Genomic DNA, 27,725 nt, shown 5'->3' on the forward strand with positions numbered 1-27,725 from the left:
GCCGGGGGGCGGGGTGAGGGGGGGCGGGGTGAGGGGGGGCGGGGAGCTGCGGGAGGGGGTGAGGGGGGCGGGGTGAGGCGGGGCCGGGAGCGGCCGGGGGGGGGGGGGGGGGGCGGGGAGCGGCGGGGGACGCGGGGCGGGAGCCGTCACCTGACTCCGGGGCCGCGCTCGGCGCCTCCTCCCGGCGGGCGGGGCGAGGCGGCAGCCCGGGCAGAGCGGGGCGCCGGGGAGAGCAGCGGGCGGCCATGGAGCGGCGCGGGCAGGGGCTGCCGAGGCTGCTGGCGCTGCTGGCGCTGCTGGCGCTGCAGGGCCCCCGCGCCTGCGCCACGCCGGGCCCGGCGCTCTGGCCCCTGCCGCTGTCGGTGCAGACGTCCCCGCGCCTGCTGCGCCTGGCCCACGAGCGCTTCTACATCGGCCACGACCCCTTCTCCGCGGCCGGCCCCTCGTGCGCCATCCTGCAGGAGGCGTTTCGGCGGTGAGCGCCCCGACGGGCGGCCGGGCGGGGAGGGAGGAGGGAAGTGCAGCTGCTGACTTGAAGGGAGTTCGGGAGGAAGATGGGCGCCTGAAGCTTGGGGACCAGGGATCCGCAAAGCTGCTTGTCGTGCACGGGCCTCCTCCCTCCGCCGCCAGCCTGGTAACGATTCAGCCGGCAGAGGGTCCTTAGGTTGGAACACGGCCTGAAACTCCCCTTCCCTTCCGCAATCTCTGTTCCAGACACCGCGTTCCGTGTTTTCATCCGCCCGCTTTGATAGGGTCGTGCGCGCAGTATTCGCTTCTCGTTTTCTTTCCCAGCCCCAGTCATGCGCCTGCCCCCCAGCTTCCTCCTTCCTTCTTTAGCGCCTCACATTCCCGCAGCCCTCTCCTGCCCCGACCCCTTCCCACAGGCGGCGCGCACTGTGTAACTGGAAGGCAGCCCAGGCGCCGGCTGTCCTCGTCACGCCATGTACAGGCCGATTGCACTTGGTGGACATGTTTCATGCCACACGCCGTCCCCTGCTGTGAGACCTGTGTAGGCGGGACTGTCCTGAGGTGCAGTTTGGTGCTGGCTGTACTGCCTCTTTCATCCCCCAGATTTTTGTCTCTGTTCCCAGCGGGCATTATAGCTTCTCTGTACCTGCAGGACACCAGACAGCTGGTGGAAAATGCAAAACTAGCTTAACAACACCTGCTGGCCCCAGGGAGCCTGGAGCTGAGGCTCAGGCTGAAGAGGCCCGGGATGTTGACGGGCAGAGAGGGCTCCGTCCTTCCCTCTGTTCTGTGCAACTAAGTGGATGTTGTTAGCCTCGTTTGGACGCACACTCCAATGAGCCTTTGGTATTGAGCGTGCTAACGGTGAGGATGGCTAGAGTCAAGTTGGACGAAGAAGTCAAACCAAGGTGCTTGGTTGCCTTGGGATACTGAGGAGGAAAAAGTACCTGTAGGTCATCTAAAGGAAGATCATGGCCAGGAAGTCTCTGAAAAACACACACTAACCACGTTCGCTTTGGGACTCGGTTTGTAAAATGGGGTTTTCCTTCTGTGCCATACTTTCAGTGAAACAAGGACTTGGTAATGTGCTGATGTGATGTGAGTAGGGCAAGAAAGCATGGGTGACGTAGTTAACAGTGGTTACATGCCCAGGACTTGAACCAGCTGTGAGGTGGTTTACAGACTACGCTTGGCATTTCAAGGCAGTGCTGGTAATTACCTGAAGAGGTTTCGGAACTCACGCCCTGTGTGTGAAGCAGCTATTAATTACACCCTGCATTGTTAGGAAGCCGGTTATAAAACATTAGCCCTTACGGCTAAGGCTGAAAGCATGCTGGTGAGCCTTCTAGGAACTCAGGAGGGGTGGTATCGAGTTCAGGATAAAAGCACCACGGGGTTGGAAAGATTTAGAGATGATGGGGCTGTTCCGAAAGCTCTGGTCGGTGGGGAACACACACAGCCTAGGCCTCAGCTTGTTCAGAATCCGTGGCTCGTGTCTCTGAAGAGCCCACCTTCTATCACAAACCCTGCTTTGAAACAGTGTGCATTTTGCAGGCATAGAGTTCTGTCTGTCTGGCGCACGGCTGCTGCGTGAGCTTCTAGAACAAGGTCCATCGCATGCTAGTCACTCATTTTTTTAAATGAACCAAGAGTTTTGCTCCCTCAGTTCTTGAAAGGCTAAATTAACCCAGATACTTTGGACACCACTGCCTCAGAACCCTTGGAGTTTTCTGTTAGAGTTTTAATATCTAGGACCAAGATTTTCCTTACTTGAGACAAGCCAGCATCTAACTCAGATCTCAAAGCTACTGGCAACTTTAATGTCCCTTTTTTAAAAAAATTTTTAATTGTAGCAAAATACACGTAAGATTACCATCTTAACTAACTTTAAGTATATAGTTCAGTGATCTTAATTTCCTTTTGAATCTGCTGAGGTTTTCCTATGCAAAGGGCCCTCAGCGCCGTCTTCCATTCCACACTCTCATTGGTTAACTTCCATCACTTCCCAATCCATCGGAACCTGCCTACCTCTCTTTACGTCTCTGCAAGAACACGTGACGTTCTTACACATAAGCAGCACACACAACCTTCTGCTGATCAAAATCTATAAAATATTATTTAAATATTTGCTTTGAAGCCTATCCGACCTTTTATCTTTTAGCACCTTCAAGTGTTTAATATCCTCTTTCTCTGATATTTGGGTACCAGCAGTAGGTAAATTTTCAAGGCCCTGGTGAGAATTCTGTGGTCTGGTGACCTTTTTGGGGTTTTATGTATTAACTAGGATAGTTTTGTGGGAAGGTGACAAAAAACCTGCCTCCATCTGGCTTAAGCGGTAAGAACACGTATTCTCTCACACATCGGGAAGTCCAGAAGCAGGGAGGATTTCAGGGCCAGGTGACCAGGTGGCTCCACAGTACCATTAGGGCATCCGTATTCTCTCCACCTCTGCTGGGCCGTCATCAGTGTGGCTGCAGCTGGTCCAGGTATCACGTTCAGAGCAAGTTTTCTTCTTGTGGCTCACTTAGGAGAGGAAGCTTCCTACCCACCCCTGCCCCAGCACTGGTCAGAACTGGCTTGCACACGCGAGAGTGATGGGATTGCCTTTCTTGGTGTGATTACTGGTTCTTAACGGAGACGTCTGGTGTGTCACTTGGGAGTGTGGAGGACTTTTAAAATCCCCATGCCTGGATCCCACTCGCAGAGATTCTGATTCTGAAGGTCTGGACATCGTATGTTCTAAAAGCTCCCCAGGTGATTCTAACGTGCATCTTAGGGTGAGAGCCTCTAGCTGAACTAATATGGGGCAGCATGGATCTGAGGAGTCAACTACAATGGTCACTACTACATAGGTATTTAAAACTTGGCTACGGTGCTTTAAAGTTTTGTTTGAATTTATTTCTCACACAGATATTATGACTATATTTTTGGTTTCTACAAGTGGTATCATGGCCCTGCTAAATCTCCTGTTGAAACGGAGTTACAGCAGCTTCTCGTCTCGGTTGTCCTCGACTCGGACTGTAACGCCTTCCCCAACGTCTCTTCAGACGAGTCCTGTGAGTACTGTGTAATGTGAATGTGTCACCTTCACAGCTGCGTGTCACAGACTTCAGTGCCAGGAGCAGGCTCCGTGCCGTGAACTGTTGTGAGTTCTTGGCCAGTGAGTTTACAATTCCTATTTTTAAAATTACCATTAAAGTCTGATGATAAAAGTAATACATAGTCATTGTAGAAAATCTTTAAGTACAGTAAGTGAAGAGGAGGAAATAAATCACTCATAACCCTAGCACTCAGTTAACCACTGTTATTTCAGGTTTTTTTTGCAAAGTAATACTTTTAAATATTTTACAGATATAAATATAAACATGATAACATGAAAACGGTAATCTCTGTACATGTGGTTTTTATATATTCTGCTTTTTTGCATAATACATTATAAACATGTTATTTCATTAAATATTTTTCTATGACACCATTTTTAATCGCCAAATAATGTTCTACCACTGTATGGATGTGCCATAACTTACTTGGCTAATCCCTTATTTTTGGACACCTACGTAATTTCTTAACTTTTATTTTGAAGACAAATCTGTGCTTATGTCCATGATCTCTATTTATAATCTAATTTGATGCAAAGATAATGCAGAAGTGGGGGGTGGGAGGTGGAGCTATGTCATTTGATTGACAATATAATCAACATTTAGCCACATGACTTTTTTTGTTGCCTAAGACATTATTCTCTAAGGCTTTTCCCAAATTGTTTTAGAAGGAAGAAACAACTGGGGAGGCCTTTTCTAGAGGGCATACTGACTGGGAGTAATGTGGAATTGTACTAAGGAATCAAAGAGGAGCAGTGTGAGGACGCCAGTGATATGACATTGGTGCAGAGAGCAGACTGGTGAGCTGGGTGTAGAGACAGAAAGGATACTGCACATCTGAGAGAAAAGAGTGACTCCTTTGTCCTCAGACTGCCTCACAGACAGTTAAGGACACTCTTCATCCTCTTGGTATAGATGAGATTTCTTAACAATACATCTCTTTGAAAAATAACTTCACTTCTCTTCAATCCTGTGCTGTTCTTAGAAGAGAGACAGGATAGTTCACCAGCATTAGCCACGTGATCTGGCAGTCAGCACTCAGATGCGATAGGAATTAAGTTTTGCAATCAGAATTGAGATAGAAATGGTCATTAAATTACCAAGGAGGCTTTGCTGACTCTTGGCAATACAGTGACATATTGTGACCCAGGAAATGGAATGTACCCAGACTGGAGAGTTATAGTGTATCTTCCATTCAGCTTTGCAAACCCTCTTTATCCTGAAAGGGAAGCTTCTGGAGACAAGCTGATTGGAAAATTTTCTGGTTGAAGGATAAACTAGTGTTAAGTTTTAAACTAGTTTATGATGATGATAGAAGTAAAACACACAAGTGGAAATAACAAGATATCAGCTGTTGCTCTGAGTGTGAGGAAAGGTTGGAGGAGATGACAAGTGTTAAAGCATCATCTACTAAGAATAAAAATATGCATACCCTCAGAACCGGAAGTGGACTAATTTCTACTGTAGAGAAGTAATTACTTATATCAAGGATGTTCAATGCAGTTTGCCTGTAACAATGAAGAATTATAAGCAAAACTACATGTTCGTCAATAGAAGAATGGGGAATATATCTTTTTCATCCACACTAAGGAATACTAGACGACACTTACGAATACAGAAGCCGAGTTGTGAAGAGCAGATAGGGGGCGCTCGCTAAGGTAAACTGCTGGGTGGGACAAAGGAGGTCGTGTTACACTGTGTACAGCAGAATACCACTCATACATCCACACACACAGGACACGCGCAGAGAGCAAGACTGGATTTTCTCGTTACCAGTGTATGGAAATGCCTAGGAAAAGGCCTGGTAAGTATTTCCTCTGAGGAGAATGGAGGGAGTTGAGTGGGCATCTCAAAGGGGATTTTAGCCTTATCAATGATATTTTATTATTTTTAAAGAAGAAGATATTATTTGTATGTACACTCTTCAAAAATCTGTGATGCAAAAAAGTACAGAAGGGGATAAATGAAAAGTCTAAGATGCTACTCCACCCCACGTCAGGGTTACTGCTAATCACTGTTCACACCGATAATTTCGTTATGAAATAAAAACTGAAATTCTGTAGCTTATGTGTCCATATATTTAGAAAACAAAATCTCCTTCTAACTGCTTTATGTTTGTGGTTTTTGCATTGAGTTGAATCAGAATCCTTTTTAATATCATCCAGTTCTTGGCTATTGGAAAATAATCGGCATCAAGTACATGCATCATGTCAATGTTTTTAGATTATTTTTTGTGCTAATTATTTCTGGGAGATCTCAGAACTATAATGTGGCAAAAAATGTTTTTTAAACGGTGACTAATGGAACGGTGAGCTCTAAGTAGCTATCAAAGAACTGGATATAGATGGAGAGGAACCGTGGTTAGAGTGTAGTCATGGTAGCAACCCCGTTCTCAGCCTAACCTTTAGCTAACTCATCACCGTGGTCTTCTGATGGAAAAGCCTACCTTGTCAGAAGGCTGTCACCCAAGAGGGTCTCATGATTACTGGCTGTTGATAGAACTCTTTTTCCCTACCTGCAGGCAATATCGTGTGACAGTCTGGGGGGTGGTGGTGGAAGGTGGTGATGCAGCCCAGATATGATTTTAAATCGTAAACCTGCAGCCCCCGAATGTCTTCACTGTGGCAAAGTCTGGACCTGTCACCCTCTTTAGCTTTCAGTCTCTCTGTACCCTGTGGGGCTCTATCTGTGGTTGACTCCACCCCAAATCCCTCTCAACGACTGAAATGACTAGGGGCACCCTTAGGCGGAGTATGAGTTCAAGGATTGAAAGAATAGCCCCGTTGTGCCAGAAGCAGCCAACAAGCCCTGTTCTACATGGATGTGAACTTTGTATTGAGTGGGACAAGGCTGAACTAAGCTAAAGTGAGTCTTAAGGCAGATTTAGGATGATATTGGGGGAAAGTGGGTGCAGGGCGAGTAGAGAAGCATGGAAGGAGAAGGGAAGGAGTGGAGAGAACTCTAGCCTTATGAGTGGAAGGTTGGAGTGATATCAGAGGCTTCACCAAGGGACCATGGGCACTGAGGAATGTGTGCACTTTTGACTTCAAATCCTAGCTTAACTAGGAGCCTACTCTGTTGAGGGCAGTCGGGGAGAATAATTGTCCTGGAGGGAAGATGAGGAATCATGGCGATGACGCCCAAGGTTCTGACTTGAGCCACTCAGCTGGCGGGAGGGTGGAGCTGTGACTCACAGGGATGAGCAGCACAGGACAGGCAGGTGAGGGTGTGGAGCGGCAGAAACGGACGAGTTCAGTTTAGGGCATGTGGCGGTAAAGGAATCTAAGAGAAGGTGTACAGCTGGAGAAACAGGGCTGGTGCTCAGGAGAAAAGAATGGCCCAGAAATACCAGTTCGTTGTTTAGGAAATTCAGTGCATGTCACTGAGGAATGAACAAACAAACCTTTGTCTTTTCAATACAGATACTTTGCTTGTGAAAGAACCAGTAGCTCTCCTTAAGGCCAACAGAGTTTGGGGAGTATTACGAGGTAAGTTCTGGGTACCTTCATTGTTATTTTCTAGTAAAGAAATATTTTCAGTTGGTGCTTTGGGAAATCAAGCACAGCAAAACTTTGCTTCCTTGGACCCTTTACAGGATGGTTTGTTCAGTATTTCCAAAATGATTTCCATTAAATATATACCACTTAAAGTACGGGAGAAAGAGCATTTGGGTTAGGATTATACATTCATTCAGTCTGTAATTCATGGATGCTCTTGGGACTGTAATGTTTATAGAGCTATCAGTGGCCCCAACCCACTCTGACTAGGGGATTTTGTTTCACTATCACTTCTTACTGCCTTCAGTAGCAAGCATCTTACTTCCCCCATTTTATTTATTTTTTTATTCATACAGAAGGTCTCATATTTATTACTGAACCAACCTACTAGTGCAGAAGCATAAAAACAAAAAGAAAAATGATTTTCCCAATAAAACATGTCCAGCTGTGCAGACAGTAGTGATGTTTTCAGCTTGGTGTGGTAGGATGCTCGTGACCTTGATAGAGCATGAATACAAGGGCCATCTCGTGTGAGGTTCCTTATAGACTCAGCTTGGCTCCTCTCCAGGGTCTCCTCTTGGAGTTGTACTTGATTTTATTACCAGTTTTCATCCGAATCCACTGGGGAATGGGGCAATTCTGCTTTTCATTTTTTTCTCAAGGAACCGCTTGATTCTGAGAGTCTTGTGAGAAGACATGGTGGGGAACAGAGTCAGCTGCACACACCACAATGGCAGAGAAAGGGAGAGAGCCCCTCCACATTTAAAATTCCTGTGGATTTAGAAACATAACCAAGTTCACAGGAACAGTGTGAAAAGATAAATGTACTCTGGAGAGGTTGGAGGCAGTGGGCAGAGAGGAACATTAAAAGCTTTTCCTGTGAATTTCAGAGTCTGAACTTCAAAGTTTGGACATTGGGACATTTAGTTTTGCTGTTCAAAAGTTTCTTTTACCTCTTCTTCTAAGTAGATAAGATATTGTTGTACTGACTTCCAAATAGAGTTTTAAAAAAGGAGGGTGATATTCTTTAATGTGAGCTAACCAACAAAAGGTATAGTAATTAGAAATAAAGAAGGCTTTGGATCTGACTCAGGTTGGTTGTTATCTAAAATAAAATAATCATTGTTATGCTATATGTTTTATAGTCATAATAAAGATTATAATCTTATTTCAAAATAGAACATGAGGATTATCTATAGACATTTACCACAAATGCAGCTGCAATCATCATCATCTAGATTATTTACATACAACGTCATGTGGTTTTAAGCTTATATTAGTCTGACTGGCCTATCTTGCTGGGGTCCGTTAGGGAAAACAGAGCCTTATTGGTGTTTGCTCTGATTCACATCAAAATAAAGAACTTCTGAGACCATTCAGAGACTAGAGTCTAGTCCAAGAAGTCCTTATTTTCTGTTTACCATCAGACTTTCAAAGTAACATGCTCAAAACAGTAAGTGTATTGCCACCTAACAAAAAATTCCAAAGTTATTCTTCTTGGTATGGGCCTGTATTTGGGTTGAGGGGGAAGGCATAGCAAAAATGACTTTGAACTATTTTTTTCTTTCCTATTTCCTGTCTAACCCTTTTTTTAAATTATAATTGACATATGACATTGTTAGTTTCACGTGTACAACATAATGATTCGATATTTGTATATATTGCAAAACGATCACCACAACAAGTCCAGTTAACATTTGTCACCATATACAGTTATAAAAAATTTTTTTCTTATGATGAGAACTTTTAAGATCTACTCTCTTGGCAACTTTCAAATATGCAATAAGCAAGTATTAATAACTACAGTCACCATGCTGTACATTACATCCCCATGACTTATTTATTTTATAACTGGAAGTCTGAACCTTTTGACTCTCTTCACGCATTTTGCACACCCCTCACCCCCATCTCTGGCTACCACCAATCTGTTCTGTATATCTATGAGCTTGTTTTTTTTGTTTCTTTCTTTAAGATTCCACATCTAAGTGAGGTCATATGGTATTTGTCTTTCTCTGTCTGACTTATTTCATTTAGCCTAATGCCCTCAAGGTCCATCTATGTTGTCACAAATGGCAAGATTTCATTCTTTTTTATGGCTGAATAATATTCCATAGTATACATATACCACATTTTCTTTAGCCATTCATCCATCAGTAGACAGGCTGCTGCCCGTGTCTTGGCTATTGTAAACAAAGATGCAATGAACATGAAAGTGCATGTATCTTTTTGGGTTGTTTTCATTTTCTTCCAATGAATACCCAGAAGTGGAATTGCTGTATCATATGGTAGCTCTATTTTTCATTTTCTGAGGAACGTCCATTACTGTTTTCCATAGTTGCTGGACCAATTTACATTCCCACAACAGTGCCCAACGGTTCCCTTTTCTCCACCTCCTCACCAATACTTGTTATCTCTTGTCTTTTTGATAATAGACATTCTAACAGGTATGAGGTGATATCTCATTGTGGTTTGGATTTGCATTTCCCTGATGATTAGTGATGTTCAGCACTTTTTCATGTACCTTTTGGCCATTTGTATATCTTCTTTGAAAAAAATGTCTATTCAGATCTGCCCATTTTTTAATCAGATTATTCTTTTTGTTTTTTTGCTGTTATAAGTTCTTTATATATTTTGCATATTAAAATATATAATATGATCATGGGGATATGATATCCCCTTATCAGATAAATGATTTACAAATATTTTCTCCCATTTGGTAGGTTGCCTTTTCATTTTGTTAATGGTTTCCTCTGCTGTACAGAAACTTTTTAGTTTGATGTAGTCCCACTTGTTTATTTTTGCTTTTGGTGCGAAATCCAAAATATCACCACTAAGACTGATGTCAAGGAGCTTACTGCCTATGTTTTCTTCTAGGAGTTTATGGTTTCAAGTCTTATATTTAAGTCTTTAATCCATTTTGAGTTAATTTTTGTGTGTGGTATTAGACAGTAGAGCAGTGTCATTCTTTTGCATGTGGCTGTCCAGTTTTCCCAACACCATTTATTGAAGAGACTGTCCTTTCCTTGTTGTACTGTCTTGGCTCCTTTGTCGTAAATTAATTGACCATATATGCTTGGGTTTATTTCTGGGCTCTCTATTCTGTTCTCTTGATCTATGTGTCTGTCTTTATGCCAATACCATACCATTTTGATGGCTATAGCTTTGTAATATAGTTTAAAATCCAGGAGTGTGATGTTTCGAGTGTTGTTCTTCTTTTTCAATATTGCTTTGGCTATTTGGGGTCTCTTGTGGTTCCATACAAATTTTAAGATTGTTCTAGTTCTGTGAAAAATGCCATTGGAATTTTGATAGAGATTGCATTGAATCTGTAGATGGCTTTGGGTAGTATGGACATTTTAACAGTATTAATTCTTCCAATCCATGAGCATGGAGTATCTTTCCATTTCTTTGTGTCGTCTTCAATTTCTTTTATCAGAGTTTTATAGTTTTTAGTGTAGAGGTAGTTTATCTTCTTGGTTAAATTTATTCCTAGGTATTTTTATCCTTTTTTGATACAACTGTAAATATGATTGTTTTAATTTCTTTCTGATACTTTGTTATTAGTGTATAGAAACAACACATTGTGTATATTGATTTTGTATCCTGCAACTTTACTGAACTCATTGATTAGTTCTAACAGTTTTTGGGTGGTCTTTAGGGTTTTCTATATATATCATGTCATCTACAAATAGTGACAATTTTACTTCTTCCTTTCTGATTTAGATGCCTTTTATTTCTTTTTTTTTTTTTAAGATTTTATTTATTTATTTTTCCCCCCCAAAGCCCCAGTAGATAGCTGTATGTCATAGCTGCATGTCATAGCTGCACATCCTTCTAGTTGCTGTATATGGGATGCGGCCTCAGCATGGCTGGAGAAGCGGTGCATCGGTGCATGCCCGGGATCTGAACCCGGGCCGCCAGCAGCAGAGCGCACGCACTTAACCACTAAGCCACGGGGCTGGCCCGCCTTTTCTTTCTTTTTCTTGCCTAATTGCTCTGGCTAGGACTGCCAATACTATTGGAATAAAAGTGGCAAGAGTGGGCATCCTTCCTTGTCTTGTACCTGATTTTAGACTAGGAAAAGCTTTCAGCTTTTCACTGTTGAGCAGGATGTTAGCTGTGGGTTTGTCATAGATAGCCTTTATCATCTTGAGGTACGTTCCCTCTATAACCACTTTGTTGAGAGTTTTTATCATAAATGGATGTTGAATTTTGTCAAATGCTTTTTCTGCATCTGTTGAAATGACCATATAATCTTTATCCTTCATTTTGTTAATGTGGTGTATCACGCTGATTGATTTGCAGATGTTGAACCATCCTTGCATCCCTGGAATAAATCCCACTTGATCATGGTGTATGATCCTTTTAATGTATTGTTGAATTCATCTTGCTAATATTTTGTTGAAGATTTTTACGTCTATGTTCATCAGAGATTTGGCCTCTAATTTTCTTTTCTTGTGGTGTCTTGTCTGGTTTTGGTATCAAGGTAATGCTGGCCTTGTAAAATGAGTTTGGAAGTGTTCCTTCCTCTTCTATTTTGTGGGAGAGTTTGATTGGTATTAATTTTTCTTTAAATGTTTAGTAGAATTCACTAGTGAAGCCTTCTGGTCCTGGACTTCTGTTTGTTGGGAAGTTTTGATTACTGATACCATCTCCTTACTAGTAATCAATGTGTTCAGATTTTCTGTTTCTTCATGATTCAGTCTTGGTAGGTATGTTTCTAGGAATTTATCCATTTCTTCTAAGTTGTCAAATTTGTTAGCATATAATTATTCATAGTATTCTCTTACAATCCTTTGTATTTCTGTGGTATCAGTTGTAACATCTCCTCTTTCATTCCTGACTTTGAACTATTCTTAGGTTCAAGTTTTTCTCTGGATATATAGTTGTCAGCTAGAATGATGAATTTTGGTAAAGTCAAGGCCAGTTAGAGGAATTGTCCTGTAATATGGTGGGAACAATCCTGTAAAGGTCTTTCACTTCCTTGGTTACAGAGGCCTCCTTGGTGGCCTGTAATATTAAGGGAACAATCCGCTTGAGTAAAAAAAATGTTCAGGAGATAGTCTTTGCGGCTCTGAGTAAAATGTTGTAAGTTGGGCCTTTATTTATGGTTTCATGGTGCTTTTTTGAGCCTTTTTGCCCTCTGTTGAGTTTAGGTACCTTCTAAAGTGCCTATAATATTTTATCATAAAAATTTTCTCATAATGCTATAAACTTATTAAGGAACTGGTATTTTGTTTTATTAAATCACTATTGTTTTTTGTATTTATCATTCAAACAAAACCCAGGATATGGGTACAAGGAAGTAAAGCATTTTTATTAGATGGCAACAGGGATTTTTTTAAAATTGAGCTTTGATCTTAGGAAATATGCTAGATGCTATAGGTATAACACTAATTTTATTTGCCTTATCTAGTTATGGTTCCAATGTTTGGGTAATACAACTTTTATTCTCTCAAGTTGCTATTTTGTAAATTAATGCAATAAATTATAAATTTTACTTTTCCTAGGTTTAGAGACCTTTAGCCAGTTAATTTATCAAGATTCTTATGGGACTGTAAGTATTATCATTATATGTTACTAAGATTGTTGGATAGACTTTACAACAAGAAAAATGTAAGCTTTTTAGCTATTTATTGCTTCTTGAAGGTTCTTCTCCCTAAATATTCATCTTAGCTGGTAAATGTAAATGTCACACTTTTTTGTTCTAAAGTAATCTTTTCTCCAGTGCTTGCATAGATAGATGTAGTCTTCACTGAGCTCAAGAGAAAAAATTCTAAAAATAAATCAAAATTTTATTTTGTCTTATAGTTCACCATCAATGAATCCATTATTGTTGATTCTCCAAGGTTTCCTCATAGAGGAATTTTAATTGATACAGCCAGACACTATCTGCCAGTTAAGAGTATTCTTAAAACTCTGGTAAGTAATTATTTTATTTTAATCCATTGTCTGTCTGAAGATGTGTCCATTTATGTTGGTTACTTACACTGTTTTAAGATTGGAACAGGGGGATTAGTTTTTCATGTACTAAGTATAAGCACTGGGCTTTCTTCCCTCCCTCCCTTGGGAAGTATATTTCCTCAGCCAAGAAGTGGAGACCCCCCCTGGGGAATCCCTCATTTTCATGGCGGGGCTCAACAAGTATAGTCATGCACCACATAATGATGTTTTGATCAAAAGACCACTATACTACAGTGATCCCTTAAGATTAGCGCCTTATAGTGTAGGTATGTAGTAGGTGTACCATCTAGGTTTGTAAGTACACTCTATGATGTTCGCACAGTGATGAAATCGCCTTGTGACCTTTTCTCAGAACATTTCCCCATCGTTAAGTGCCCCACGATTGTATTTAGCCAGGAGTGTTAAGAGAAAGACACAGTAAAGACACAGTTTTAATACTGCCTCTTGGCCCTGTCTGTAAACTCCCATTTGTTAAATCATGAGTCCAGACTTTTGGTTAGGAATATATGGTCACCCTGTCTCTAGTTAATGTCCTTTAATTTTGTGGCCTCCACTTACTTTCTTTAAAATAGCATAGAAAGGAGTCTGGGAGCTGCTTTATGCCTAGGGAAATGTTCCAAAGGACTTTGGGTGGTGGGAGTTGGGGCCAAGGTTGACAATAATTATCTTCTCCTATGGACTTTTTATCGGTTCACTCCCACCATCACTGTCAATTTGTAGAGGTGGGGAGGTTTCCTCCCATGTTTTTATGCACCTTCACTTGATCATTTACAAACACACTACGTTATAAAAAAATTACTTTTACATTTACATTAATACTCTGAATTTTTTTCTCCAAAAGACATTATTATCACTTTTATAAAAGAAATAAATGCTTAGAGTAAAAAGTTGGAACAATATAGATATGCATAAAATAGGTGTAATCCCATAATTTCACTTACCAAAGATTGACATAAATTTCTATGTCCCATTTATCTCATTTTAGACTTAAAAAATGAATGTATTAACATAACATGACTTTTTTAAAAACTTAAATGGGATTGCACTTTTGCTACCTTTAAAAAAACTGTTATGGACATCTTTCTTTGAAAGAATACATAAGGTCTGTATCATCATTTTAAACAGTTGAATGTTCCAGTTGATATACCATGATACATATTTAACCAGTCTCATGCTGAGGGACATCTAGGTTAATTTATTATTCTCACAAACAGCACTGCAGAGTGAGTGTTCTTATATTTGCACACTTGTCAGGGTTATTTCCTGAGGATAAATTCCTAGAAGTGAGTTTCTGGGCTTAAAGATGTATACATTTTATGTTTTGGTACATTTTAACTTCTGGTACATACTGTTAGACTGCCTTCTAGAGAAGTCATACCAACATATGCTTGGCCAGCACTGGGGCACACCTTTGCCATCTTCTTTGCTAATCTGGTGATGAAGTGTATCTCCTCGTTTTAATTTGCACTTCTTTGATTTTTAGTCAGTATAAGCCTCTTTTACTGTTTGTATTTTTTATGTTGCAAACTGCAAGTTTATTTTCAGTGTCCATTTTGTCTTCTAGAATGTTAATTCTTCATAGTCGGTTAAAGAGCTCTTTAATGTTGTATTTGTTTATAGATGAATCAGTGATACTTTTATATTTGTTTGTATTGATGAATTATATACTTATCCATCATATATTGTTGTGTTCTAAATTTGTTTTTTAAACTATGTTTATAGTGTCTTTTGCCTGTAGAAGTTTTATTTTTTTATGAAGTAATATCTTTTAATCTTGTATAGTTTTTGGCCTTGGGAGGTATGCTAAGAAAGGCCTCCAAAACAAGGGTATAAATATAAAAATAACCTCTCAAATTTTATTTTAATATTTTACTTTTTCCTATTAAATTCCTCATTTGGTTAGAATTTTCTTTAGTGTATTGTAGGTGCTATATATTTTAATTTTTTTTTCTAAATGGTTAGCCTGTAGTCCCAACACCATTTTTGAGCAACCTCTCATTCCCCCACTGCTTTCAATGTCACCAGTAGCAAATACTAAATTCCCATAATTACACAAATCAGTTTCTGGACTCTCAGTCTGTCCTGTTTACCAGTTTGTCTTCGTGGGCCAGTAGAGATGGTTTTTTAATTTCTGTAACTTTAGAAGTTTGTTTTTTCTTTTCATTTTGAAGTAATTTCATACTTGACAGAAAAGTTGTAAGAAGAGTGCAGAGAACTCCCATACACTCTTTACCCAGACATCCCAATTTTAAAATTGTATCATATTCGCCTTATTCTCCCTCTCTATTTAAACATTTTTTTTTCTAAACCATATGCAAGTTGCACATATGATGCCCCAGTACCCCTTAATATTTCTGTTTGGATTTCCTAAAAAATAGCATTTATCTCAATAACTATAGTACAACCATTAAAAATCAGGAAATTGGCATACTACCACCATTTAATCCACAAACCCCCTTCAGATTCTCTCAGTTTTTCCAGTCACGTCCTTTCTAAATTCAGCATCCAATCTGGTGTCGTGTTGCATTTATTTGTCTCTTTAGCCACTTTCAATTTGGAACCATTTATCTTTCCTTGTCTTTCAAGACTATGACACGTGGAAGAGTTCAGGCCAGTTGCTCTGTGGAGTATACGCCAGCCTGTCTGTGTTCCACATGATGAGAGTCAGGTTATGTGGTTTGGGCAGGAATAAGGCAGAAGTGCTGCTGTGCTCTTCTCTGTGCACATCAGGTGGCACGATGCCTCTTTATTCCATTGCTGGTAGTGGTAACTCTTAGAACTTGGCTAAGATGTCATCTGCCAGGTCTCTTCACTATAAAAGTTAATTAAGAAGTATTTTGTACTTATTAATAAATAATTAAGTATCTTGTGGGGCAATATTTTGAGATTATGTAATTTCTCTTCTTCACTCTGCGTTTACCCAAAATACTTTCAGCATCTGCAGATAATTCCTGCCCATATCAGTTATTACCAAGATGGCTACCAAGTGGTAATTTTTCTGATTCTATCATTCCTTCTTTATTCATTAGTTAGCATTTACTGTAAGGCAGAGCTTCTCTTTGCTTTAAGTATTTATTCATTATTCTTAGTAGTATGTACTAAGGGATTACTGTTTCATCGAGTGTTACTGTCCCTATTTAATAGTCAGATTGTCCTCGCATTGGCCAGCAGGAGTCCTTCTAGCTGCCGCTTGTATCTTTGGGCATGTCTCCTTCAGTCTTTGAGTACTTTCTCACTTTTTAGCACATGATAGTCCAGGCTTACCTTTCCTCTTTCCCAGTCCTGGAATCAGACTTTTCTCCAAGGAACCCTTTTAGTAGTGAATGATACTTTGAAACCAAAATCTGGGCTGTAGGTGTACTCGTTGCTTCCAGGCCCTCTCAGCCTAGAGCTAGAAAATACGTGTCTCTATGTACATACACGTTTATATGAACGCACACACACACATCTTTACCTGTTTCTGCATCTGTCTATATCAGGGTTTGGTCCTTGGGCAAACTACATCCCAAGGACCAAATCCAATTCGTCACCTGTTTTTGCAAATAAAGTTTTACTGGAAGACAGCCACGTCCATTTGTTTATATATTGTTTCCCTCTACAACTGCAGCATCAGTTGTGACAGAAACTATGGTTCACAAAACCAAATAATTGACTATGTGGCCCTTTACATAAACAGTTTGCAAACGCTTTGTCTTCAAAACCATGAGGAACTCCCTTCTGATGGTGAAAATCCTGCCATTATGCTCAATATATTTACTTCTTTACACAATTCCCTGGTATGTAAGCTATTTCCCAAATGCATCAGCAAATCCCTTCAGCCGTGACGATGGAAAAGGTAGGCTTTAAGTTTTGGTTATCTGGTAGAGCAAATCTCCTCCTTTATTATATCTTTTTCAAATAGTCTGTTTATATTTTATATAAATATATTGTCTGTTCCTCCAGAGTATACATAAAATCAAAATGTCAGTTTCCCCCAAAATTTCTGAGACTTTGATGGAAATTGTATTGAATTTGTACCAAATTTCTTTCATTTCTAAGGAAGGGTTGGCACTCAAATCTCAGAATTGTGGGAATTGTAAGCCCTGGTACTTAAATGAATGCCCCGTTTTTCCTCTGCTCCATTCCCAAACACAGAAGTAGTAGCAGCCAAGAACTGTTGTCTATTCTTGGCTGACGCCTAAATACTTACTGGGGATTTACAAGCTTGCTCCCTTCCCATAGAGCAAAGTTATAGCTCTCTGTTTATAATAAATACAAATTCTGTATAGGCTTTTTGAAAAGTGACATGCCATATAAAGTACATAAGATAAATAATTTATACTTCTTCCACATTCTTTCTTTGCTGAAAAAGTTTTAAAAGGAAGCAGTCATGTTGCAAACAATCCTGAATGTAGATATGTACATTGGATTGTGTATTATGGCTGTGGTATATAATTTCTTTACATGTTTGCTTGCAGGACGCCATGGCTTTTAATAAGTTTAATGTTCTCCACTGGCACATAGTTGACGACCAGTCTTTCCCTTATCAGAGCATCGCTTTTCCCAAGTTAAGCAATAAAGTGAGTAATTCATGTTATTGTAGTCTGTCTACAAATATTTTTGGTATAGTTTCATTAGAAGTTTGTAGCTTAAATGTTTCTTCTTATGAATAGAATTAGTGTAAAAATTAGATGTTCGTTGTTTTAAATTTTTTTTAATAGGCTGTGGCTTAGCATATTAGATCCATAGAACTGTTCTGTTTTAGTAATTTTTATGTTACTACAAATGTAAACTATCTAGGGGTTGCACAAATAAGATTTTAAAAACTAATGAATATAGGAGACCTGAAGCATTCATGATTAACATAAGGTGAAGTAATTATATTTATCAAGTAGTCCAACTGTATGTTTGTTTTAAACAGAATTGTTTTGAGTCCTGTAAATGACTATTTCTTTTTCTCTCTGAAAAACTACATGAAGTAGGGAATGTTAAAGATGAGAGCTCCTTCTTAGAAAATAATGGTAGTCTCAGAAGTGTTCCGATTGACTGTATAGACCAGCAGAGCCGGGAGCGAGCCTCAGTATCACCTCGTTTAGTCCCCCTGTGGTACAAAGACAGCCACTGACCCCTCAGAGAAGCTTATGCCTCATCCAAAGTTGCAGTTAGGAAGGGGCAGAGCCAGGACTCTAAATTTCACCCTCTAGGCACAACCCCAGAGCTTTCTCCAACGTCACGATGTAGTGTGGAGTGAAATGCACTGCACTCCTGTTTCTGTTTGCTTATGAAAAATTTCATACATATGCAGAAGTAGAATCATTTAATGACTTCCCGTGTCCTCAGCACCCACCTTCAGGAATCCATACATGACCAATCTTGTATCCCCTGTACTCCCCTCACTGTTATTTTGAAGCAAGTGCCTGACATTGTATCTCATCTGTAAAAAGGCCTTTTTACAAATAAATAACCATAATACATAATCACAGCTAAAAAATTAACAATAATCCAGATAGCCAATCATTATTCCTTAAGTGCCTTTTCTTTTCTTTTTTGTTTTTTTTTGCTGAGGAAGATTTGCCCTGAGCTAACATCTGTTCCCAATCTTCCTCTTTTTTGCTTGAGGAAGATCGTCTCTGAGCTAACATCTGTGCCAATCTTCCTCTATTTTGTATGTAGGATGCCACCACAGCATGGCTGGTGAGTAAATGAGGTCCAAGCCCGGGATCCAAACCCGCGAACCTGGGCCAATGAAGCAGAGCGTGCGGAACTTGTAACCACGGCCATGGGGCCGGGCCTGCCTTTTGTTTTTTTATAAAAAAAATCTTATTTGCATTGGGATGCAAGTAAGGTCCATACATTACAGTCAGTTAACATGTCTGCTAATTCTCTTTTAATCTATAGGTGCCCACCCCTGCCCATCTCTTATTTTTCTTGTGATTTGTTGTTGTTGTTTAAGAAACTAAGTCATTTGTCCTGTAGTCTCCCAGAGTCTGGGTTTTGCTGATTGCATTCCCATAGTGTCAATTATCATGCTCTTCTGTCACCCATATTTACTGTAAACTGGTAGGCAGATCTAGTCTTGATTAGATACAAATTTGATGGTGGGGGTGGGACAAGACTACTTTGTATGAGTTGAGCATTTATATTTATTTACATATTTACATATTATATTTATACCTTGGGAAATGTGCTGCAGTAACACCTTTAATAGACCTTTATCTTTAGTTACAACCAATATTGACCTCTAATTTTTCAAGTAACCTATAAAGGGACTCGGTAATGTTAAAAAAAAAAAAATTAGGTCACTTATCAGAGCATCTCTGGGGGATTTTTTAAGCTGACAGTAATTAAGGTGACTTTGAAAGATAACAGCTAAGCTTTGTAATAATGTGTGAATTTTGATTCTAAAACTGATAAGGGTATTGTATTCAGAGCTTTCACTTCGGAATCCAACATTTTATTTCTGTTTTGTTGTATGGTTACCTGAGGTGGAAATAACACCACAGTAGACGTTCCTGGAACAAGAGGCGCTGGTAGAGACGGTAGTTCTGTCAGTAAATCTGGAATTAATCCAAATTGTGCTGAGAGCTTATTGATAAGATATGGTGAACAAATTATTTAAATGAGTCATCCAATTTCACATTGGACTATTTAAGAGACTGTGATACAGGAAAAATCAGCTATCGGATATCAAAGTGCAAACAGAACTGTTAACAATTCCCAGGACCAAATCCACTTAGTACATTTTAATAATTGTGGCTTTTATAGGGAAGCTATTCTTTGTCTCATGTTTATACACCAAATGATGTCCGTATGGTGATTGAATATGCCCGATTACGAGGGATTCGAGTCATACCAGAATTTGATACCCCTGGACATACACGGTCTTGGGGAAAAGGTAAGGAGTGTGTTTTATCAGTTGCCAAGAGTAAACATTTGAGGTCCTGCATCTCTTACTTTAGGAGTTGGTGTTTGCTCATTTTGTTCTTCACTGTGATACGCACAAAGGCAACAATATTGACAGATACAATTCAGTAACTATTATGTCTCTATTGTGAGCAAGTCACTGTGACTAGGCACTGCCTGAAGTATATAAAAACAAGGGCTAAAGGACAACATGAAAATGGATTACAAAAAGTAAAACATAAGTGAGATCAAGAGATGGTTCCATGGATGAGGGAACACCAAAAGTGCTTCTGAGAGATCGAGAATGTGCTCGTGTTCTGGTAGAGGGAATAACACGAGGAAAGGCCTGTGGCTGGAGGAGAGGGCAGCAGAAAGGAGGGCCCAGAGGGTGGTTAAGAACTGGCTCTGCAGCCAGACCGCCTGGGTCTGAATCCTGCTTCTGCCATATAAACTGAGTGATCTTGGGCAAGTTATAGAACTTCTCATCCTCAGTTTCCCCATCTCTAAAATGGGGATATTAGTAGTAGCTATCATGTAATCTTTTTGAGGATTAAATAATGAATGTGAAGCACATAGCACAGCACCTAGCATTTGTTACTGTTCAATAAATATTATTAGGGTAGACATGGAGAATATTGGGAAGTAAGTCTGGGAAAGTGCAATGTTGAGGGCCTTGGGTGAGGAACGTGGATTCCATCAGGACACATGGAAACCAGTGAAAGTTACTGAGCAGAAGAGCACCATGATGGGAGCAGGAAAACCTATGTGAAAGTGACAGACTGAAAGGGAAAGAGACTGCAGTCCTAGACCAGAAGGGTGACAGTGGGAATGACTGATGTACAGAACTGAGAGCCATTCTGGAAATGTAACCCATAGAACTGGGCAACTGACTGACTCCCAGAGGAGAGGGAAGAGTCTGAGACTAGGAGGATGGTGGCACCCTTACCAGAATACGAAAATCAGGAGAAGCTACAGCAGGAGCTTAGGGAAGAGAAAATTTGGTTTTTGTTAGATCGTATTTGAAGTGCAGCCTGGATATCTAATTATGCTCAGCAGGGAATCTGAAGTAGGGACTGAAGCTTAAGAAACAGGACTGGGGAAAGCTGAAGATACGGGAGTCCTTAATATCCGAGATAATACCTGAAGTGGGTAAAATCTCAGAGGGGCTGATGGAGATGGAAACAGAGGTACAGGGATAGGATTTAGGAGACAGTTCTCCCTGATCTTATTTGGAAGAAATTACCATAGTAACTCTTAGTAAATACGCTTATCTTTTTCTGTATAAAATCTCTTATAGCTTCAACAAAATAAAATAGTATAATCATGTGCAAAGCCATGTCTTTGTGATTAAAATTTTCTTTAGAAACAATCTTCATGTTGTCTTCCAGGTCAGAAAGACCTCCTGACTCCATGTTACAATGGACATAAGCAGTCTGGGACTTTCGGACCTATAAACCCTATTCTGAATACAACTTACAGCTTCCTGTCTAAACTTTTCAAAGAAATTAGTATGGTGTTTCCAGATTATTTCATTCATTTGGGAGGAGATGAAGTAGACTTTCAATGTTGGTATGACAATTCTTTAAAACTCTTATTTTATCTTTTTTTAACCGTTGCATTTAAAGTAGGTGTCGACGTCTCCACATGAAAAGGGAAGATTGGGGTAGGATCTCTGCTAGCAAGGTTTTAATTTGGCAACACCACTCCTGAGATGGTGGATTTTTGTAGGACCTGTATATGGGTAGTATGACAAAGCACAAGCTTTTAGGAAGGAGAGTAAGATGCAGAAAAAAATGGAGATTTTTTTAAAAGACTGTAGCGAATGTGAACAGCTTTAGTGAAAGAGGGCAATGATTAAGTGGGGGAGATTTTTTCAAGTAAAATTCCTCTTTGCAAATAACCTTAGATGGAGGTGGGGAAAGCCATTTTTACAGGAAATCAGCTTCTGGAAAAGATTATTTGCAACAGAAAATAACTCAAAATAAGATAACTCATAATTAAGTTTTAGGTTTAATTTATTCCCTACAAACTATAATAGTTTTAAATCTGCACAAATGATGTTAGGGGTATGTCCTGCTTTAAGTAGATTGGGCGTATCAGACTTTTAATGAAATTTTAATCACTGTTTTTGTTTAAGGGAGTCCAATCCAGATGTCCAAAATTTCATGAAGCAAAAAGGCTTTGGGAAAGATTTTACAAAACTAGAAGCTTTCTATATTCAGGAGTAAGTTACTTGAAAGCCTACTTCTGTTCTTATTTCATCAATGCTTTCTATAAAAATTTTAGCTATTATTTAGTACCGTTTTATTTTTTCATTGTCTCTCCACCCCTTGCCAAAGATAGATGTTGTCTACTTTGTTGTACAAAGTCTAGATGAAAAATCATAAAGAAGGAAGCGATGGCCACTGCTTCCCCCCCCCCGCCCCCGCAAAGCCCCAGTAGATAGTTGTGTCATAGCTGCACATCCTTCTAGTTGCTGTATGTGGGACGCGGCCTCAGCATGGCCAGGAAGCGGTGCGTCGGTGCACGCCCGGGATCTGAACCCGGGCTGCCAGTAGCGGAGCACGCGCACTTAACTGCTAAGCCACGGGGCCGGCCCCCAATGCTTTCTTTAAATCAATAACATGGTGGCTCTAAGCCTTTTGCAGTAACTGTGGAAATAAACGATAGCCGTCATCTGTTCTAAGGACTTAGCTTAGAGCCCTGGCTACCCTGCAGAGTCTTCATCACTATCTGGCCCCTGGAATTCATTCCCTTTTGTCAACTGCAGGAGCATTTCTTTCACTTCATACCTGTGCTGTCCAGGATGGGAGCCATTGCCACATGTGGCTGTTTTAAGTTAAAATTGAAGAAAATTAAAAATTCAGTTTCTCAGTCACATTAGTCACATTTCAAGTGTTCAGTGAGGCTTGTGGCTGCCATATTGGAAAGTGCATATTTACACATTTCCATCACTGCAGAAAGTTCTGCTGGACAGTGCTGCTCCATACTAGGAACTGGTAAACTTTTTCTGTAAAGGGCCAGACGCTAAATATTTTAGGCTTTGTGGGCCACATGTAGTTGCATATTCTTACTTTTTAGAAAACACTTTACAAATGTAAACCCATTCTCAGCTCATGAGCCATACAAAAACAGGCTTTAGGCTACAGTTTGCCAATCCCTGCACTGGGCAAGCCCAGATTCTGGCCTTTTCCTGTTTAGCTTTTTGTGTGAATCATTCTAATTTTTTTATCCTGCAGAGCACCTGCCATTTTCTAAATATCAGGAAATATTTGTGGACTGTCAGCAACTGTTGAATGTTACTTAGGTGACGTCACAGGCTAGATTATAGTTTCCTTCATTCTAAGATACCCATGAAATGACCAGAGATTGCTGTTGCCACGTCTTCCTGTCTGTGGGGCATGCTTAGCTCATTTATTCAGCCAATGACAGTTAAACCCCTCTGCTGTGTCAGGTTCTGAGCCATGTGCAAGATAGAAGGAACCACAGGGGTCACCACCCAATTTTAGCTGGTTCTGCTGTAAAGCTGTGCATATTATACTGAAAGGCACCTCTCAACATTGCAATGCTTGGTGGGAAATGTGCATGCTTGTTAAACGTATTAAGCTTGTGATCTGAAATAACTTTGTAATTTTTTCCAATGGTAGGCTTTTGGATATTATTTCAACCATAAACAAGAGATCCATAGTGTGGCAAGAAGTTTTTGATGATAAAGTGGAGGTGAGAAGTTTGAAGACTGCATTTGAATCTGATAATATGAGAGACTTAATGTTCTAACGTCCTGGATGGGAGGAACCCTAATGAAGCTTTCCCCAACATTATGGGGAAATTAGCTTACCTCTCTGTTTTTTAATTTTGTTAGGCAATAGCTGTAGGTGGAGACCAGTGACAATGGTATTTGTTTCTTTTCGTCCATTTACCTCACTCTTTAGTGCCTCTTCCTCCTCCTCATCTCTCCCCTCCTCCCCCACTATCTCATTATTAATCACAAATTAAAGTACTTTAAAGTACGTTCTTTTTTTAAAAGAGGAGAACAAACATAACAAATGAGTATTGCTATTAAGGTAGTTTGTTTTAAGTAAAATTGTCCACATACATTTAATTTAAATGGCATCTCTCTCTGACATAGTCAGAATTCTTTATTTTCCTTTGGAGCAACTGAGAATTTCCAAGTCCAGCTACTAGTATTACCTTTCCAGGAGGGCTGGTGACATCCTCACAGGTAGAAATGGGGCTAAAGCCTTAGTTCATTGCACCTATATCATGTCATATATAGGCAAAAGTTAAATATCCAACCTTAAGGTTGAGAAAACTTCCAATTTTGAGTCCCTACAACCAATTGCGGTTGGCAGTACCTCTGAGGGGAAAGGGGAAAGAAGAAAACGTGTTCTTTTTTCAAGGCTCTTAGACAGTTCTTTTCCTAACTGGAATGCCTTGGGCTTGTGATTTCATCTACTGTATCTGCTGGACCTAATGAAATATACTGCAACTCGTAACAGCTGCAGCCAGGCACGGTAGTTCAAGTGTGGAAAGCAGAGGCGTATCGGGGAGAACTGAGTCAAGTCACAGCGGATGGCCGCCCTGTGCTCCTTTCTGCTCCGTGGTACTTAGATTACATTAGTTATGGACAAGACTGGGAGAAATACTATCAAGTGGAACCTCTTGATTTTGATGGTAAGTGAAGCAACCATCAGTACCTTGATTTGTTAGTTTTCTTCTCTGCGCTCCACCAGGAAATCCTTACCTACATATTACCCACTAACTCTCCTCCCTTTTAGGTTTGATCCTTGATTTTGTGTTTACTTAAAAAGAAAAGCCTCAGTATCATTTTAAACTTTGTAAAAGAAATCATATCCTGGCCTAAATAAAGAACTTCAACAGTGGATTCCCTTAGATTGTATCTCCATTTTCACTGAGTCTTGTTACTCACTCTCTACATTTTAAAGACGTTTGACTGCATGACTCCTGTAGCTCCTCTTCTGACCTGCCTCTCCAATGTAAGACACCCAAGCCGGCTTTAAACTAGCCCGGTGGATTTCAGGCTGCGTAGCCTAGGGTTCTGAGGAGCAGGCATCCTGGGGGGGAGGCGGTGGGAGGGGCTGTCTGAGTGTCGGAGCTGCAGGCTTCAGAGCCCCTGCATGAAGAACAGTTGCTGCTTTGTCCAGTTCTGTACGCCAGACTTGATTATAAAATTTTCTTTGAGAAAAAGGATTTTGCTGTTAAAGTTTCAAAACCGTAAGTCTCTTATGAATTGACTGAACTGTTTCTACAGAAAACATTTTCTGAGAATCAAAAAGTCATAATTACTGTAAAATGAATATATCAAGAGGTAGATATGGAAGGCAGGAGTGGTGGTCACTAGAATTCCAACTTGTATGCCCCAGCACACTACTCACACGCAACCAGGGGAAAAAATGCTTCTGGTGTCCAAATAAGTTTGCATAAAACCCAAATAAAAGGTTATCTTGAATACCGGCCCACCACATTAGTTGACATATGCTAATAAGCACTGTGTGAAGCACGGGGTCAGGGGTGGGAATAAAGTTTGCCACAACCATGAACATCTCCCAAGGTCCTGCTGACTGCGGGAGAGAAATGTTGTCCTAGGATAAAGAGAGAAGGAGAAATCAGTATTGCCTCTGTATACAAGCCTTGAGCTGCAACTACTTAACTTACCTCAATTCAATGATTTTAATGTAGGTTCTCCAGAACAGAAGAAACTTGTCATTGGTGGAGAAGCTTGTCTATGGGGAGAATATGTGGATGCAACTAACCTCACTCCAAGATTATGGTATGGAATTTAATGACATTTGAATTAAGGTGCCTTAGCTTTCCTTCTCCATCTAAGTAGGAAAGCGCTAGGAATTTCCCCAAGTATATGATTTTGATATTTATTTAAGAAAATATGAATTTAAACTGCTTGGGCCGACATGGTTTAAATTTTAGGCCTCGGGCAAGTGCTGTTGGTGAGAGACTCTGGAGTCATAAAGAGGTCCGAGATGTAGAGGACGCCTACAAGAGACTAGCGATTCACCGCTGCAGAATGGTCAGGTAAGACAAATATTTACATTGCAAGTTAGGATACTATTCAATCCAGGATGATTTTTAACCTTATTTAGTGTTAGCTAGATTCTTGGGGGTTTTTTTGCTATAAATAGAAATGTATGTCACCTAAGAAGTAATGATTTAATTAGGAGAAATTGGGAGCTATTTTTTGTAGGTAAGACAATAATACCTATAAGGAGAAGAAATATTTGGACTTAAAATGGTTTTATAGATATATTAAATTTTGGTGTAACTTAGAACTCCATCTTGAATCACTTTAACAATCTTTTTTCAATGAGTAACGCTATGGTTTAGTGATTCTGATTTAAGCTACTAAGTTCTTTATGATAGAGATGAGTTATATCAAACTAAATCAGTTTTTATTCATACGGTATCTGTTCTACAGACGCGGAGTAGCTGCAGAGCCTCTTTTTACTGGATATTGTAGCCATGACGACAAAATGTAAAAATGAGCTGAAACAAAAACAGGAGGAGAAAAAAGCCCACAGCAATCTGTACTACAATCAACTTGATTTTGAAATCATGTAAATTAAGATTTGGTATATAAATAAAATGTTTTCTTGATTGAATCTCTATCTTATTACACATCACATAGAGAAGACTGGCGTCTCTCTTGTGAGAGAAGGTTCAAAAGAGCTTGTGCTGTCACAGTCTGTGTCCAGAAGGCGGAGGTCTCGACTACTGGCAGTGGTAGCTCCGTAGGCACACAGTGCAGCTTGGGCACATTCACGTTCAGCATCAAGGCACGCGTCTCGTTACAGGCTTGATTCCAGACACCAGAATAAAGCAAGTCACACGAATTTTCTGGTTTCCCAGAGCATATAAAAGTTAGATCTACACTATACTGTAGTCTATTAAGTGTGCAATAGCATTGTGTCTTAAAAAAACAATGTACATACTTTAATTAAAAAAATACTTGATTGGGGCTCGCCCAGTGGCACAAGCGGTTAAGTGCGCGTGCTCCGCAGTGGCCGCCCAGGGTTCGCCGGTTCGGATCCCGGGCATGCACCGATGCACCGCTTGTCAAGCCACGCTGTGGCAGGGTCCCATATAAAGTGGAGGAAGATGGGCATGGATGTCAGCCCAGGGTGAGTCTTCCTCAGCAAAAAGAGGATTGGCAGATGTTAGCACAGGGCTGATCCTCCTCACAAAAAAAAAAAAAAAAACAAACTTTATTGCTAAAAAATGCTAACCCATCATCTGAGCCTTCAGTGAGTTGTAATCTCTTTGCTGGCAGAGGGTCTTGTGAAAAATACAGTCTTTGCAAAGCACAACAGAGTAAGCTGTGCCTGTATATAAAGTAATCCATATACTGAACAATGTAACAAGGTCAAGTGAATACATAGGTGGGAAGCAGGAATCCTTAGAAGAGAGAGGTTCTCAACTACAAGAGGAAGATATGTTGCTTCAACAGCAACTGGAGGATGCTCCCAACAAAACAGAGAGTAAAGACAAGACAGTAATTAATATCCAGGGCCGACCATAGGATACTGTAAAGAAACTGCAAGCCAAGAGTTAAAAACAAGATCTTATGCTGGAAGAAAGAAAGGAGTTAATGGATAAATGTAATCATTTAAAAGGAAGAATGCATCTGTCCGGAAAGGAGAAAGCAGAAAGAGGCAGCTGTGAGACAACTTCAACAAGAACTGGCTGACACCCTAAAAAAGTAATCGGTGTCAGAGGTTTCGCTGAAGGTTGTATCACGTTATCATATTCATTTAGGGGATGAGACACTTTTTATCAGAAGTCA

The 27,725-nt window shown here is 40.2% G+C and overlaps 1 protein-coding gene and 1 pseudogene across 1 annotated transcript; one reads left to right on the forward strand and one right to left on the reverse strand.

Annotated features, from left to right (window-relative positions):
- The first annotated feature begins 237 nt into the window (after positions 1-237).
- Positions 238-26,544, forward strand: HEXB (hexosaminidase subunit beta). The gene is made up of 14 exons (XM_058562082.1): positions 238-475; positions 3,379-3,524; positions 6,989-7,054; positions 12,574-12,620; positions 12,875-12,985; positions 17,485-17,586; positions 19,772-19,901; positions 21,298-21,478; positions 22,047-22,133; positions 23,557-23,629; positions 24,409-24,583; positions 25,610-25,700; positions 25,856-25,960; positions 26,361-26,544. The coding sequence occupies exons 1-14, from the start codon at positions 246-248 to the stop codon at positions 26,419-26,421; spliced, it is 1,605 nt and encodes a 534-aa protein (XP_058418065.1). The 5' UTR covers positions 238-245; the 3' UTR covers positions 26,422-26,544.
- On the reverse strand, positions 3,463-10,838 carry LOC131418118 (large ribosomal subunit protein eL39-like; annotated as a pseudogene).
- Positions 26,545-27,725: the final 1,181 nt, after the last annotated feature.

This window comes from Diceros bicornis, chromosome 1 (genome assembly GCF_020826845.1).
Source record: "Diceros bicornis minor isolate mBicDic1 chromosome 1, mDicBic1.mat.cur, whole genome shotgun sequence".
NCBI classification, from domain to species: domain Eukaryota; kingdom Metazoa; phylum Chordata; class Mammalia; order Perissodactyla; family Rhinocerotidae; genus Diceros; species Diceros bicornis.

What these genes read in the sequence shown, in the direction of transcription:
- HEXB (XM_058562082.1), top strand. Translation starts at nt 246, where the DNA reads ATGGAGCGGCGCGGGCAGGGGCTGCCGAGGCTGCTGGCGCTGCTGGCG. An exon ending in CTGCAGGAGGCGTTTCGGCG is followed by an intron (nt 476 to 3,378) that starts GTGAGCGCCCCG and finishes TTTCTCACACAG; the next exon opens with ATATTATGACTATATTTTTG. An exon ending in AGTTTGGGGAGTATTACGAG is followed by an intron (nt 7,055 to 12,573) that starts GTAAGTTCTGGG and finishes TACTTTTCCTAG; the next exon opens with GTTTAGAGACCTTTAGCCAG.